The sequence below is a fragment of the Oncorhynchus kisutch genome, linkage group LG16, assembly GCF_002021735.2.
Source record: "Oncorhynchus kisutch isolate 150728-3 linkage group LG16, Okis_V2, whole genome shotgun sequence".
NCBI lineage: Eukaryota > Metazoa > Chordata > Actinopteri > Salmoniformes > Salmonidae > Oncorhynchus > Oncorhynchus kisutch.
The window spans coordinates 49,316,331-49,332,072 of NC_034189.2; the positions used below are offsets into that span (position 1 = coordinate 49,316,331).

General features: G+C 45.9%; 1 protein-coding gene across 2 annotated transcripts in view; it reads right to left on the reverse strand.

Annotated features, from left to right (window-relative positions):
* LOC116354022 (fibroblast growth factor 14-like) overlaps positions 1-15,675 on the reverse strand; it is a 91,285-nt gene extending 75,610 nt beyond the window's left edge. The window contains exon 1 of one of the 2 annotated variants that reach the window (XM_031792779.1): positions 14,707-15,675. In XM_031792779.1, the coding sequence (XP_031648639.1) occupies positions 14,707-15,211 (505 nt within the window). In that variant the 5' untranslated portion in view covers positions 15,212-15,675. Of the gene's footprint in view, positions 1-4,867; positions 4,989-14,706 lie in introns of those variants that run through there. The other variant, XM_031792781.1, reaches the window with a different exon arrangement.
* Between the last annotated feature and the right edge of the window lie 67 nt (positions 15,676-15,742).

A 15,742-nucleotide genomic window follows, 5' to 3' on the forward strand; every position in this document is an offset into this window, starting at 1 on the left:
TAACATGGGGACTGTCATTCACAATCCAGTCAGAACCTCTCTGTAACATGGGGGCGGTCATCACCATCCAGTCATTCACCATCCCAGTCAGTAACTCTTGAACATGGGGGCAGTCATTCACCATCCAGTTAGTAACCTCTCTGTAACATGGTGGCAGTCATTCACCTCCAGTCAGTAACCTCTCTGTAACATGGGGGCAATCATTCACCATCCAGTCAGTAACCTCTCTGTAACATGGGGGCAGTCATTCACCATCCAGTCAGTAACCTCTCTTGAACATGGGGCAGTCATTCACATCCAGTCAGTAACCTCTCTGTAACATGGGGGGGCAGTCATTCCATCAGTCAGTAACCTCTGTAACATGGGGGCAGTCATTCACCATCCAGCAGTAACTCTCTGTAACATGGGGGCAGTCATCACCATCCAGTCAGTAACCTCTCGTACATGGGGGACTGTCATTCACAATCCAGTCAGTAACCTTCTGTAACATGGGGGCTGTCATTCACATCAGTCATTCACCATCCCAGTCAGTAACCCTCTTTGTAACATGGGGGCAGTCATTTCACCATCCAGTTAGTAAACCTCTCTGTAACATGGTGGGCAGTCATTCACATCAGTAGTAACTCTCTGTAACATGGGGCAATCATTCACCATCCAGTCAGTAACCTCTCTGTAACATGGGGCAGTCATCACCATCCAGTCAGTAACCTCTCTGTAACATGGGGGCAGTCATCACCATCCAGTCAGTAACCTCTCTGTAACATTGGGGGCAGTCATTCACCATCCAGTCAAGTAACCTCTCTGTAACATGGGGACTGTCATTCCAATCCAGTCAGTAACCTCTCTGTAACATGGGGCTGTCATCACCATCCAGTCATTTCACCATCCCAGTCAGTAAACCTCTTTGTAACATGGGGGCAGTCATTCACCATCCAGTTAGTAACCTCTCTGTAACTGGTGGGCAGTCATTCACCATCCAGTCAGAACCTCTCTGTAACATGGGGCAATCATTCACCATCCAGTCAGTAAACCTCTCTGTAACATGGGGGCAGTCATTCACCATCCAGTCAGTAACCTCTCTGTAACATGGGGGCAGTCATTCACCATCCAGTCAGTAACCTCTCTGTAACATGGGGCAGTCATTCACCATCCAGTCAGTAACCCTCTGTAACATGGGGGGCAGTCATTCACCATCCAGTTAGGAACCTCTCTGTAACATTGGGGCTGTCATTCACCATCCAGTCATTCACCATCCAGTCAGTAACCTCTCTGTAAACATGGGGGCAGTCATTCACCATCCAGTCAGTAACCTCTCTGTAACATGGGGGGCAGTCATTCACCATCCAGTCAGTAACCCTCTCTGTAACATGGGGGCAGTCATTCACCATCCAGTCAGTAACCTCTCTGTAACATGGGGGGCAGTCATTCACCATCCAGTCAGTAACCTCTCTGTAACATGGGGCAGTCATTCACCATCCAGTCAGTAACCTCTCTGTAACATGGGGGGCAGTCATTCACCATCCAGTCAGTAACCTCTCTGTAACATGGGGGACTGTCATTCACAATCCAGTCAGTAACCTCTCTGTAACATGGGGGCTGTCATTCACCATCCAGTCATTCACCACCCAGTCAGTAACCTCTTGTAACATGGGGGCAGTCATTCACCATTCCAGTTAGTAACCTCTCTGTAACATGGTGGGCAGTCATTCACCATCCAGTCAGTAACCTCTCTGTAACATGGGGGCAATCATTCACCATCCAGTCAGTAACCTCTCTGTAACATGGGGGCAGTCATTCACCATCCAGTCAGTAACCTCTCTGTAACATGGGGGCAGTCATTCACCATCCAGTCAGTAACCTCTCTGTAACATGGGGGCAGTCATTCACCATCCAGTCAGTAACCCTCTCTGTAACATGGGGGCAGTCATTCACCATCCAGTCAGTAACCTCTCTGTAACATGGGGGGCAGTCATTCACCATCCAGTTAGGAACCTCTCTGTAACATGGGGGCTGTCATTCACCATCCAGTCATTCACCATCCAGTCAGTAACCTCTTTGTAACATGGGGGGGCTGTCATTCACCATCCAGTCATTCACCATCCAGTCAGTAATCTCTCTGTAACATGGGGGCTGTCATTCACCATCCAGTCATTCACCATCCAGTCAGTAACCTCTCTGTAACATGGGGGCTGTCATTCACCATCCAGTCAGTAAACTCTCTGTAACATGGGGGGCAGTCATTCACCATCCAGTCATTCACCATCCAGTCAGTACCTCTCTGTAACATGGGGCAGTCATTCACCTTCCAGTCAGTCACTGATTACATCTCTGGTCTATTCATGTTTCATTGATGACATCTGCCAACCAATCAAGTTACAGTGTTGGCACCTGTGGTCCAGTGACGATTCAGTGATGATGTAGTAAGGCTTTGCAAATAAATGGGCCTAAATAAAACCTAATATCCTTTCTTCCTCTCTCTCCTCCACCTCTCAACCTCTCCTTCCATGTCTATTTCCTCTCCTCCTCTCTCTCCTCCACCTCTCAACCTCTCCTTCCATGTCTATTTCCTCTCCTCCTCTCTCTCCTCCACCTCTCAACCTCTCCTCCATGTCTATTTCCTCTCCTCCTCTCTCTCCTCCACCTCTCAACCTCTCTTTCCATGTCTATTTCCTCTCCTCCTCTCTCTCCTCCACCTCTCAACCTCTCCTTCCATGTCTTATTTCCTCTCCTCCTCTCTCTCCTCCACCTCTCAACCTCTCCTTCCATGTCTATTTCCTCTCCTCCTCTCTCTCCTCCACCTCTTAACCTCTCCTTCCATGTCTATTTCCTCTCCTCCTCTCTCTCCTCCACCTCTTAACCTCTCCTTCCATGTCTATTTCCTCTCCTCCTCTCTCTCCTCCACCTCTCAACCTCTCCTTCCATGTCTATTTCCTCTCCTCCTCTCTCTCCCCTTCACAACTCCCTTTCTCTCCTCCTGTCTGTCTGGAGGTGAGTTGAAGGTCCAGTTGAGGGTCGATGGGGGTTTGGCTCCTAAATGCCTACACTCTGCTGCTTCAGGAATCAAGTTCTCCTGAGTGATGGCTTTGGGGACCTGTGTGTGTGTGTCTGTGTGTGTGTGTCTCTGTGCGTGTGTGGCTCAGATTCTCCCGAGTTCTGTATTTGGGGACTAGAGAGGCCATTGGGGAGATGCGAAACACAGCATAAGGTGTATGCATGTGTGAACCTGCGTGTGTGTTCACCTCAACCTTAGAATAGGTCAGGGATAGCATGACCTAATGTCACCTCTCATCACATCCCTAGTCCTGTGTCCATATCGTTAGTGTCACGTCACTTCATACACAACCTGTTATGATCCATGTCAACTTTCCTTCCATCTACCAGGATGAACTTAGTAATGACAGCAGCAATGATAGAACCCCATAAACAGGAGGAATGATGATGGACTATGATGGGCTTGATTTGGTTCACCTGGTACTCAGCATGATCTAACTTGGAACACGCCATCCACCTTCTCTAGTTTCACCTCATACCTCTTTTCACAGAGAGATTATAAACCCATTAACTCAATCCCATCTCGTTACTCTGCACTACAAAAGGTGCAACTACACGGATATTTAGACCTAATGCTGCATCCCCGTAATCCAATAATCTGATGTTATGCCGACATTTAAGGATGAGAAGGACTAGAGATGGTATGAAAGAGACCTGGCGCTGTATGTACCAAGTGTCTCAGAGTCGGAGGGCTGATTTAGGATCAGTAAGGCCTTGTAGATCACAATGAATAAGATTTCATATACAGAGGGGACCTGACCCTAGATCAGCACTCCTACTCTGAGATGCCTGATACATATGAATCCTGAGGTGTTCAGGGCAGACAGGTATACATCTGTAAATATCCTGCATTTATTATTAGTATACAGCTCAGTCAACACTAGAGAGGTTTCCATGGCAGGGACAATACCAGGTGCTGACAAGGATTAACTACCTTGGAAAATATGCGTGCACACACTCACACGCACACACGCACGCACGCACGCACACACACACACCACCCACCCACCCACCCACCCACCCACCCACCCACACACACACCACCCACCCACACCACACACACACACACACACACACACACACACACACACACACACACACACACACACACACACACACACACTTCAAACAGAGTCCTCAGACAGAGATGTGAGTCTGACGCCTGCCTTATCAACACCTTTACAAACTTCAGGGGTCAGGTCACACTGTGTTTATGTGTGTGTGTGTGTGTGTGTGCGAATTTGGAGGTTAAATCATGACCAGGGGGACAGAAAGAAAATCAACTGCTTCCAATTTAGATAGAATCTGACATGATGACATCACAACAAGGCCAGTGGGAATTTGACATGATGACTTCACAATAGGGCCAGACAAAATCTACAATGATAGCATTTGTTATAATGAAATCCCTGTAGGGTCACACTGAATATGGCATGAGGACATCACAATAGGGCCAGACAGAATATTTTAGAACTTTATAAAAAAACAAATACCAAAGATGACTAGCTACAGGTTTACAGATTGAACAAGCAGACAATTCAGGCATCAACTGCTTGTTGGTTTGATTCTCAATTTCCCCCAATAGGCTTCATCTGTGACCCAACAGGAACCCAGTGACTTACCAGAGTGTCCTGACCAGACAACCAAGGTAACATCCCGTGACCCGCCTTTCCTCTCTTTGCTTTTCACTCTGTCTCTCTCCCTTTCCCTCTCTCCCTTTCCCTCTCTCCCTTTCCCCCTTTCCCCCTCTCCCTCACTCCCTCACTACTTATCCCTCTCCCTCTCTCTTTTTCAAACTATCTAACCCATTCCTTACCTGGTGTGAGTTTCCCCAATGCAGTACGTATCCTCCTCTCTGTTATCCGTAGCACTGTCTCTAAATCCATGAGCGACACAAACACCCTCCATGGACCCCCGGTTATATCTCTCCACTCCCCCTTCCCTATATCACACCCAGGGCTAGGAATATCTCTGTTGTGTCATACAGTCATCAGGACCTCATAAGAAACACTGAGAGAGAGAGAGGGAGAGAGAGAGAGAGAGTGAGAGAGCGAGAGAGAGAGAGAGAGAGAGAGAGAGAGAGAGACAGAGAGAGAGACAGAGAGAGAGAGAGAGAAAGAGCAAGGGAGAGAGAGCGAGCGAGAGAGAGAGAGAGAGAGAGAGAGAGAGAGAGAGAGAGAGAATGGCCACCAGGAATGTTGTTGACTGGGATCCTTATAAGTCTGTCTACTGGCTCCACTTCTGATGCTGTTGAAGTATGCTTAGCAGAGATATCTGCACTGGTATCTGTCCTCAGTTCCACACTCACTATGACAACATATAGACCTGAAGGGAAACCTCTAAACCCTTACCACGCACGCATGCACACTCACACACACACACGCATAAACTCACGTGTGGAAATGTGTGGGGTTATGGGTAATGTAGGACAGGCTGCATAAAACGTGGAAATATAGGTGGGGCAGCGAGGAGTTATAGGTAAAGTAGTGCAGGGATCAACATTCTGTGGAAATGTAGGCCATTCAGTCGTGGGTTTGTTATTGTTACAGAAGAGGGGCTGAGTTTGTGTTGCAGTGAGGAGCAAGCGAGGACATGGGGGAATCATAAGCAGCTTTCAGATACTGGATAATGTATTAGAGAACAAACTAAACATGAAAACAGAAGTAGAGAAAACATAGATGTACATCAGTGTAGAGTGACTGTTTAAAGCTATGTGTCTGCTGTCATGACGTTGGCCTGGGAGGTAGGTTTATGACAGTCATAAATACCTCTTCCCCCCTTTTCCTCTCTCTACCCTACTGATGTTACATTTGCAAAAACCTTGGTTAAAATTAACATAGAGATTCTGGGAACATCAGAAGGTGGGGGGGAAATGAACTATATTCTGGTAATCCGACCAATGGAACATATGCGGTGGTACTTAATGAATATGATGTCAGTTCGGTTGTCATCTGACACATTCTCATCAATGATAAGATGACATCATTTGTGATGCCATCAATTGGGATCTGTTAAAATGACCAAACAAGTCCTTTGTGATGTCATAATGAGACTAATTTAGAATGGTAAACAAAGTCCTTTGTGATGTCATAATGAGAAACCATCAGAATGGTCAACTAAACCCTGTAATGGCATTAGGTAAAAAGAATCCATCACAATGGCAAGTACAGGAAGGTGTATGCCATCTAAACTCCTCTTAGACATACAGAAAGGAGAGGCAGCAGGGCCTCTCCTCGCAGCACGGTATGTATTGGGCACACGCCTTTAACACCAGCCAGCAGACTAAGAGGAAGTGTGGTGGGTGGTAAAAATATATATGCCTCAAGCCCGGGCCACAGAGTCACAGAAGAGAGCGAGAGAGAGAGCGAAACAGAGAGACATGAAATGAGAGAGAAAGAGAGAAGAGAATAGAGAAGAGAGCTACCACTTACCACTATTGATTTGATATTGCGCATACACAAACATAGACATACACTTAAATACGCACACAGATATGCACACACACACACACACACACACACACACACTGACATGTCAACCTCAGAAGTATGAACTCACACAGGACTTGTACTAACAGTGCAGTTCAGAGAAAAAAGAGAAATGGCCAATTCAGCAAATCTCCCTTTTCTCTTATTTTTCCAGTCTGGGGCTGTCCAGCTCAATGTATCATTGTATATAATGGTGTTTTCTGTCTGGGGCTGTCCAGCTCAATGTATCATTGTATATAATGGTGTTTCCAGTCTGGGGCTGTCCAGCTCAATGTATCATTGTATATAATGGTGTTTTCTGTCTGGGGCTGTCCAGCTCAATGTATCATTGTATATAATGGTGTTTCCAGTCTGGGGCTGTCCAGCTCAATGTATCATTGTATATAATGGTGTTTTCTGTCTGGGGCTGTCCAGCTCAATGTATCATTGTATATAATGGTGTTTTCTGTCTGGGGCTGGGCAGCTCAATGTATCATTGTATATAATGGTGTTGTCTGTCTGGGGCTGTCCAGCTCAATGTATCATTGTATATAATAGTGTTTTCTGTCTGGGGCTGTCCAGCTCAATGTATCATTGTATATAATAGTGTTTTCTGTCTGGGGCTGTCCAGCTCAATGTATCATTGTATATAATGGTGTTTTCTGTCTGGGGCTGTCCAGCTCAATGTATCATTGTATATAATGGTGTTTTCTGTCTGGGGCTGTCCAGCTCAATATATCATTGTATATAAAGGTGTTTTCTGTTCTGGGGCTGTCCAGCTCAATGTATCATTGTATATAATTGTGTCAACAGGCAGACACTAAAATCACAATACACTGGTGTGTCAGAACATCAGCTGTTACCTCTGTCCTGTTGTCAGGTCAAATCAGCTGTTACCTCTGTCCTATTGTCAGGTCACCAGCACATCAGCTGTTACCTCTGTCCTGTTGTCAGGTCACATCAGCTGTTACCTCTGTCCTGTTGTCAGGTCACATCAGCTGTTATCTCTGTCCTGTTGTCAGGTCACATCAGTTGTTACCTCTGTCCTGTTGTCAGGTCACATCAGCTGTTACCTCTGTCCTGTTGTCAGGTCAAATCAGCTGTTACCTCTGTCCTGTTGTCAGGTCACATCAGTTGTTACCTCTGTCCTGTTGTCAGGTCACATCAGCTGTTACCTCTGTCCTGTTGTCAGGTCAAATCAGCTGTTACCTCTGTCCTGTTGTCAGGTCACATCAGCTGTTACCTCTGTCCTGTTGTCAGGTCACATCAGCTGTTACCTCTGTCCTGTTGTCAGGTCACATCAGTTGTTACCTCTGTCCTGTTGTCAGGTCACATCAGTTGTTACCTCTGTCCTGTTGTCAGGTCACATCAGCTGTTACCTCTGTCCTGTTGTCAGGTCAAATCAGTTGTTACCTCTGTCCTGTTGTCAGGTTACATCAGCTGTTACCTCTGTCCTGTTGTCAGGTCACATCAGTTGTTACCTCTGTCCTGTTGTCAGGTCACATCAGTTGTTACCTCTGTCCTGTTGTCAGGTCACATCAGTTGTTACCTCTGTCCTGTTGTCAGGTCACATCAGCTGTTACCTCTGTCCTGTTGTCAGGTCAAATCAGTTGTTACCTCTGTCCTGTTGTCAGGTCACATCAGCTGTTACCTCTGTCCTGTTGTCAGGTCACATCAGTTGTTACCTCTGTCCTGTTGTCAGGTCACATCAGCTGTTACCTCTGTCCTGTTGTCAGGTCACATCAGTTGTTACCTCTGTCCTGTTGTCAGGTCACATCAGCTGTTACCTCTGTCCTGTTGTCAGGTCACATCAGTTGTTACCTCTGTCCTGTTGTCAGGTCACATCAGCTGTTACCTCTGTCCTGTTGTCAGGTCAAATCAGTTGTTACCTCTGTCCTGTTGTCAGGTCACATCAGTTGTTACCTCTGTCCTGTTGTCAGGTCACATCAGCTGTTACCTCTGTCCTGTTGTCAGGTCACATCAGCTGTTACCTCTGTCCTGTTGTCAGGTCACATCAGTTGTTACCTCTGTCCTGTTGTCAGGTCACATCAGTTGTTACCTCTGTCCTGTTGTCAGGTCACATCAGCTGTTACCTCTGTCCTGTTGTCAGGTCACCAGCACATCACCTGTTACCTCTGTCCTGTTGTCAGGTCACCAGCACATCACCTGTTACCTCTGTCCTGTTGTCAGGTCACCAGCACATCACCTGTTACCTCTGTCCTGTTGTCAGGTCACATCAGCTGTTACCTCTGTCCTGTTGTCAGGTCACATCAGTTGTTACCTCTGTCCTGTTGTAAGGTCACATCAGTTGTTACCTCTGTCCTGTTGTCAGGTCACATCAGTTGTTACCTCTGTCCTGTTGTCAGGTCACATCAGTTGTTACCTCTGTCCTGTTGTCAGGTCACATCAGTGGTTACCTCTGTCCTGTTGTCAGGTCACATCAGTTGTTACCTCTGTCCTGTTGTCAGGTCACATCAGCTGTTACCTCTGTCCTGTTGTCAGGTCACATCAGTTGTTACCTCTGTCCTGTTGTCAGGTCACATCAGTTGTTATCTCTGTCCTGTTGTCAGGTCACATCAGTTGTTACCTCTGTCCTGTTGTCAGGTAGCATCAGTTGTTACCTCTCTCCAGTTGTTAGATCAGTGAAAGGGAGGAGATAATCCTAAACTGTTTCCTTTGAACAGAAAAAAGCCTATCACGTATCCCCTGAATGATATAAGCTTTATTATAAACAGCATTCAGGGTGGTTAGAACCTGCTGAGCTATATCTTTTTATTTTTTTCTCCCCAATTGGTAGTAGTTAGTCTTTTCTCATTGCTGCAACTCCCGTACGGACTTGGGAGAGGCGTAGATCAAGAGCCATTCGTCCTCCGAAACACGACCCAACCTAGCCGCACTGCTTCTTGACACAACGTACATCCAACCCGGAGGCCAGCCGCACCAATGTGTCAGAGGAAACACCGTACACCTGGCGACCTGGTCAGTGTGCACTGGGCCCGGCCCGCCACAGGCGTCACTAGTGCGCGATAAGGATATCCCTGCTGGCTAAACCCTCCCTAATCCGGACGACGCTGGGCCAATTGTACGTCGCCCCATGGACCTCCCGGTCACGGCCGGCTGCGACACAGCCTGGGTTCGAACCCAGAATCTCTGTGGCACAGCTAGCACTGTGATGCAGTGCCTTAGACCACTGCGCCACCCGGGAGGCCACAAGCTGTGCTATATCAGAATGTATATCATGGGTATATCAAAACAGTTTTAAAAACTTTTCTAATTACGTTAGGAACCCGTTTATAATAGCAATAAGGTAGTGCATTGCGTCATGGCTAAGAACAGCCCCTTGTGTGTTATTGCTTAATTACAAAGCTGTATAGCGAGAGATGCTACCTGTTAGCATTTTCAATAGGAATTGCACTGGCAGTCTGAGGGATGCTAAAGCTAGCATCGTTACACTAGCTGGGCATTTAAGCAAGCCAAAGCCGGATGCCTGCTCCACATAGAGTTCACCCCTCTGGCAATCTATAGGACCTTACACTGGCTGTCTGTATTGAGCCCTTGTGCTGATATAGAATGCTGGTTTCTCAATCAAAATACAAAACTAAGACTCAAGACTTCTGGTACTGTAATCTTCAAATGCCCAGCCCAGTGTGTGTGAGGAGAAAGGAAGTGAGAAAGTTTCTAGCTGGGACACGGTTAAATGGGGTATGAGGCATTAAATAACATCACCTTTTTCACTTTAAACAATGAATGACGGTCAGTGATGCTGAGTGGATATTGAAACGATCGAGCGAGCGAGAGAGAGAGAGAGAGAGAGAGAGAGAGAGAGAGAGAGAGATTGTGAGTGAGTGTCAGTGAGTGAGAGAGTTTGAAAGAGAGAGTGTGAAAGAGCGTGAGAGTGTGTGTGTGTGTGTGTGTGTGTGTGTGTGTGTGTGTGTGTGTGTGTGTGTGTGTGTGTGTGTGTGTGTGTGTGTGTGTGTGTGTGTGTGTGTGTGTGTGTGTGTGTGTGTGTGTGTGTGTGTGTGTGTGTGTGAGAAAGAGAGTGAGCGAGAGCGAGTGGACCTTAATGGGTATAATTTGAGTGCTGTTTAACCTTCCCTGTAGAATGAGCTGTTATGGGAGCTCTTGATGAAAGTAGTCCTGTAGCAGAGATGAGTCGTACCTTTGGGAATAGAGCTGTTGTCTGACTCACACACTTTCTGCTTCAATCAATCTAAACCTTGTTCAAGGAATTATAGCATTGTATCTGCACAGCGATAAGCATGTTTTAGGTACTATATAGTACATATATTTACATTGCCAAAGCAAGTCAAATAGATCATAAACAAAGGTAAAATAAACAATAAAAATGAACTGGTTGTTACATTTCTCTCTCTCTCTCTCTCTCTCGGGATATAAAATGCACACACACAAACACCTGCAGAGGTGGGGGAAATAACCTGTAGCAGGGGCTCCCCAGGAGAAAGGCTGGCTCCCCCTGGTATAAGGTACTTCATTTGGAGCTGTCCATTCAACACTCCCAGTTGTCTAATGGCCCTGGTCAGCACCATGGACAGCGGCTGCCAAGAGATATTTCACATACAGAGACAAACAAAACAACAAGTACAAGCTATTGAGGCCGGGTGTATTTAGAAAACAAGTGCTAGGCCCTCTACCAAGCAGCCAGGCAGCTATAAGCCAGAGCAGGATGTGAACACATAACCATCTGCTGGGAGTCTGGGTCAGAAGCCTGTAGAAGACAAGCTGACACAGTCTTTTTCTCTCTCTCTATCTCTCTTCATAATTTTCCTGCCTCATGATGCCATCTATTTTGTGAAGTGCACCAGTCCCTCCTGCAGCAAAGCCCCCCCACAACATGATGTTGCCACCCCCGTGCTTCATGGTTGGGATGGTGTTCTTCGGCTTGCAAGCATCCCCTTTTTTTCCTCCAAACATAACGATGGTCATTATAGCCAAACAGTTTCATCAGACCAGAGGACATTTTCCAAAAAGTATGATCTTTGTCCCCATGTGCAGTTGCAAACCGTAGTCTTTTTTTATGGCGGTTTTGGAGCAGTGGCTTCTTCCTTGCTGAGCGGCCTTTCAGGTTATGTCGATATAGGACTCGTTTTACTGTAGATATAGATACTTTTGTACCTGTTCCGTCCAGCATCTTCACAAGGTCCTTTGCTGTTTTGCTGGGATTGATTTGCACTTTTCACACCAAAGTACGTTCATCTCTAGGAGACAGAACGCATCTCCTTCCTGAGCGGTATGACGGCTGCATGGTCCCATGGTGTTTATACTTGTGTACTATTGTTTGTACAGATGAACGTGGTACCTTCAGGCATTTGGATATTGCTCCCAAGGATGAGTCAGACTTGTGGAGGGCTACAATTGTGTAGTCCTATTAAAATAAAGGTGTATGCATGGTTCTTTATAGATCTCTAATAGGTTCTGTACAGTACGGTTCATAATAATGCCTGGAATGGAGTGAATGGAATGGTATCAAACACATGGAACAATATGTGTGAATATGTGTGAATACAATAAGCGATTACAATAAGCCCGTCCTCCCAAATGAAGATGCCACCAGCCGCCCGTGAATTCAGTGGTGGATTTCCCAGTGTGCCTTCGAACCAATTGTAGTGTTTCCACCCATGACTTGTTAGTGACAGAGAAAGGGTTGTTGCATTCATTCATTTTCACTCCTGTGGCCTTCACCAAGTAGAGATACTAAGTGAACATGTTATCTTTAAAATGTTATCATTTTAAACAATACAATACATATGACATAATGCCTTTTTTTGAGGGCCTAGTTTTACCCTAATACAGTGTCCTGAAACTCAAGGTTTACACGTCACGCCAGACCTGCAAGTCATTTTATGCTGTTTTGCACCAGCAAATGTCATTCTTATTGGAATCCATTAAAAGTGGGGATATCCAACATTTGCAATGTTTATTCACCCACAACGTGCATTCAGAATGACTGCTAGGGTTGGGAAGACTAATATGTCAGACTACCTTAAGCATCTAAACTGGAACAGCCATTTCAGTCCAAATAACAAATGAAATTAGTTTATAAAAATGTATGCTATTTATATTTGAGTAGCATAAGATTAAATAATCAATCAATGTACATGCAAAAAATATAGATATTTAGTATTTTATAAGGATCCCAATGAGCTAGTGCTAAAGCAACAGCTACTTTTCCTGGGGTCCACATATTGAAACAAAAATCTACCAGCAATAGAGAATGCTGGGAAATATGATAATGATGGGCACGATTTTGTTACAACTCTGGATATTAACACAAACAATGTGATTATTTTTCAACTCTTCCCGTGTTAATGTAACTCTTCCAGTGTTAATGTAACTCTTCCAGTGTTAATGTAACTCTTCCAGTGTTAATGTAACTCTTCCCATGTTAATGTAACTCTTCCAGTGTTAATGTAACTCTTCCGGTGTTAATGTAACTCGTCCCGTGTTAATGTAACTCTTCCCGTGTTAATGTAACTCTTCCAGTGTTAATGTAACTCTTCCAGTGTTAATGTAACTCTTCCGGTGTTAATGTAACTCTTCCCGTGTTAATGTAACTCTTCCCGTGTTAATGTAACTCTTCCCGTGTTAATGTAACTCTTCCAGTGTTAATGTAACTCTTCCAGTGTTAATTGAACTCTTCCAGTGTTAATGTAACTCTTCCAGTGTTAATGTAACTCTTCCAGTGTTAATTTAACTCTTCCAGTGTTAATTTAACTCCCGAATCAATACTAGAAATGTTACACTGAAAAATAAACACTAGCCAATTTGCTGTGTGCTATGAAAGGGACACATCTGGAGGCTTCCGTACATTTCAAGAACCTTTTAGAATTCTGAAGAACTGTAGATGCCACATCAAGAAACCCCACTTAACTCAAAGGCTATTTATCAGTCAAGAGTTCTCCAAGGAACCTTAAAGGCATAGTTCGTGATTTTGGCAATGAATCCCTTAATCTCTTTCAACAGAGTCAAATGAACTCATGGATACAATTTTGATGTATATGCATCCAGTATGAAGGAAGTTAGAGGCAGTTTCATGAGCCAATGCTAACTAGCATTAGTGCAATAACTGGAAGTCTATGAGAACAGCTAGAATAACACATTTCGCTATTGCTAGTTAGCAACTTCCTTCACACTGCAGCACAGACATAAAAATGGCCTCCACGAGTTAATCTGACTCTGGGGAAGTAGATAAAGGGCTTCACTGCCAAATCTCGAACTGTCCCTTTAAGAGCTGGGGAAGAACTATTTAAGAACCTTATTTTTTTCAGTGTAGGCCTACTAGAAAAATAACCTATTTGGGGAAGTGAGAAAAGACGTGGTAGGCCTTGTGTAATTCAAAGTTGGCCTAAATGTTCCATTGTTGGTGCAGCATATGTCGCATTGCTTTGCATGAGATGCTATAGGCCTTTGTGTTGGAATATCTGATGATGTTATTTATAGATCAAAATAAAAAAAATGCTGTGTATATCTCAGCGTGTATTTACAGTCATGGCAACGTATCTAGGTGAGCTGCATCAACAGCCTTGAGGTCCAATTCGTATGCAGCCTTGGTGAATTCTTATATCGACGTAAAGGGGAAACATTGCGTTTAGGTTTAGGGCCGCAGAGTGTTTGCCTGGGCCAGTACTGAGCTGAGCCCGTGGAAGTGTTGCAGAAGTGAGCATTACTGCAGTGATACAAACCCGAACAAACCCGAGTGAGAACAGCGGCAGCCACAGCACAGCGAAAAGACGCAGCCTCGATACAGTCTGCAGCTAAATAGAATTGGCATAACAGGCCCTACAATCACCCGAAAAAAGTTCCGCTAGAGCTGAAATCTATGTGTTGCTGTGTCGTTGCGTTTGAGGGATTTGTTTCTGTGTGTTGGCTTTTTTCCTGCTGCGCTTCTGGCACGCGCGCGCTCAACGCACACACACACACACACACACACACACACACACACACACACACACACAACACCAACAGCAGCAGTGGGGTCTGCGCAAATAAGTTATTCACCCCCTCCTCTCCCCCTGCGCTCACTTGGTGCACAATTGCGATTGCAGCTACAACACACCAGCAACCACAAGCTTGCGCCTAACAGTGCAGTAACAGGGGAGAAATACACACACACACACACACACACACACACACACACACAGGGGGGTCACTCTCTCAGTCTCTCACTCACCAGTTGGGTTCTTGGTTTTCTTGAGACTCTTGCCACAAAGACACTGCAGCATATGCGATCCTTTGCTGTAAATGTTCCAAAGAAACCTCATCGATTTGGTCGAGGAGCGCTCCAGCAGCCTAGACACCCTCATGGGGACTCGCTCCCCCCGCTTGCATAACAGCCAGGTCCCGTTGGGCTTAGCTCTGCGACTCGGCCCAACCAGCTGGACCATAGAACAGAACAGATGAATCCCCGGGTCCTTCGCGTTGGCGCTTAGCTGCAGAAACGCTTCGTTATACCTCAGAATGAAGGCGAATGCTGCAGTTTCCTCCACTTGCTCCTGCTCCTTAACGGTATCGCTGTTGCGGGTACTGCTGCTGCCGCCTGGCCGGCGCGTCAGAAGCCCAAATAGACTCTTTAGATCGCATCTGCCGCACAGGGGGAACGGTGCGGCAGACAGACATGCGGAGCTAGCGTGTAGTCGGCGAAACGCAGGGGATTTCTGGACAAAAAACCATTGCATATTAGTTCGTACGTTCCCGGGGTGAGGGTGGATATGGGATCGGTCCGTTAGTGAACCCGTAGGGGTACCATCCCTATGCGAACACTGCAGCGGAGCTTTCTAACCTACAACGCATAGCCAAACGCTGGAGCCCCGAATCCAAATCAAGTCGCGTCGTCACGTTGGTGAAGGCTACTAGTTTTTACTGTAAATCCCAGCAGGAATCAATCCCTTCGTGCCTGCGTCTTTAAAAAAACGGGTTTAATATTTAATAAAGCCTAGGCTTTTTAAAATGAATAATCCATGCTTCTCTGATAGAGTCCCAGTGCACTGCTACTGCTCTCCTATCCGGGTAGTTTCTGTTTTCTCTTTCCCCCTCTTCTTTTCCTCTCTTTCTCACCTTGTTGATGAAAATAAGCTGACTATGGCCCTCCCTTCTCCCAAAAGTATAACGCATCCGGTAGGGATGTGTGTGCGTGGTCCCGTACCCCTGCGCTGGAGAGAGGCGGGCGCGAGGAGGAGGAGGGGGGGGGGGGGGATGAGAGGGAGGAG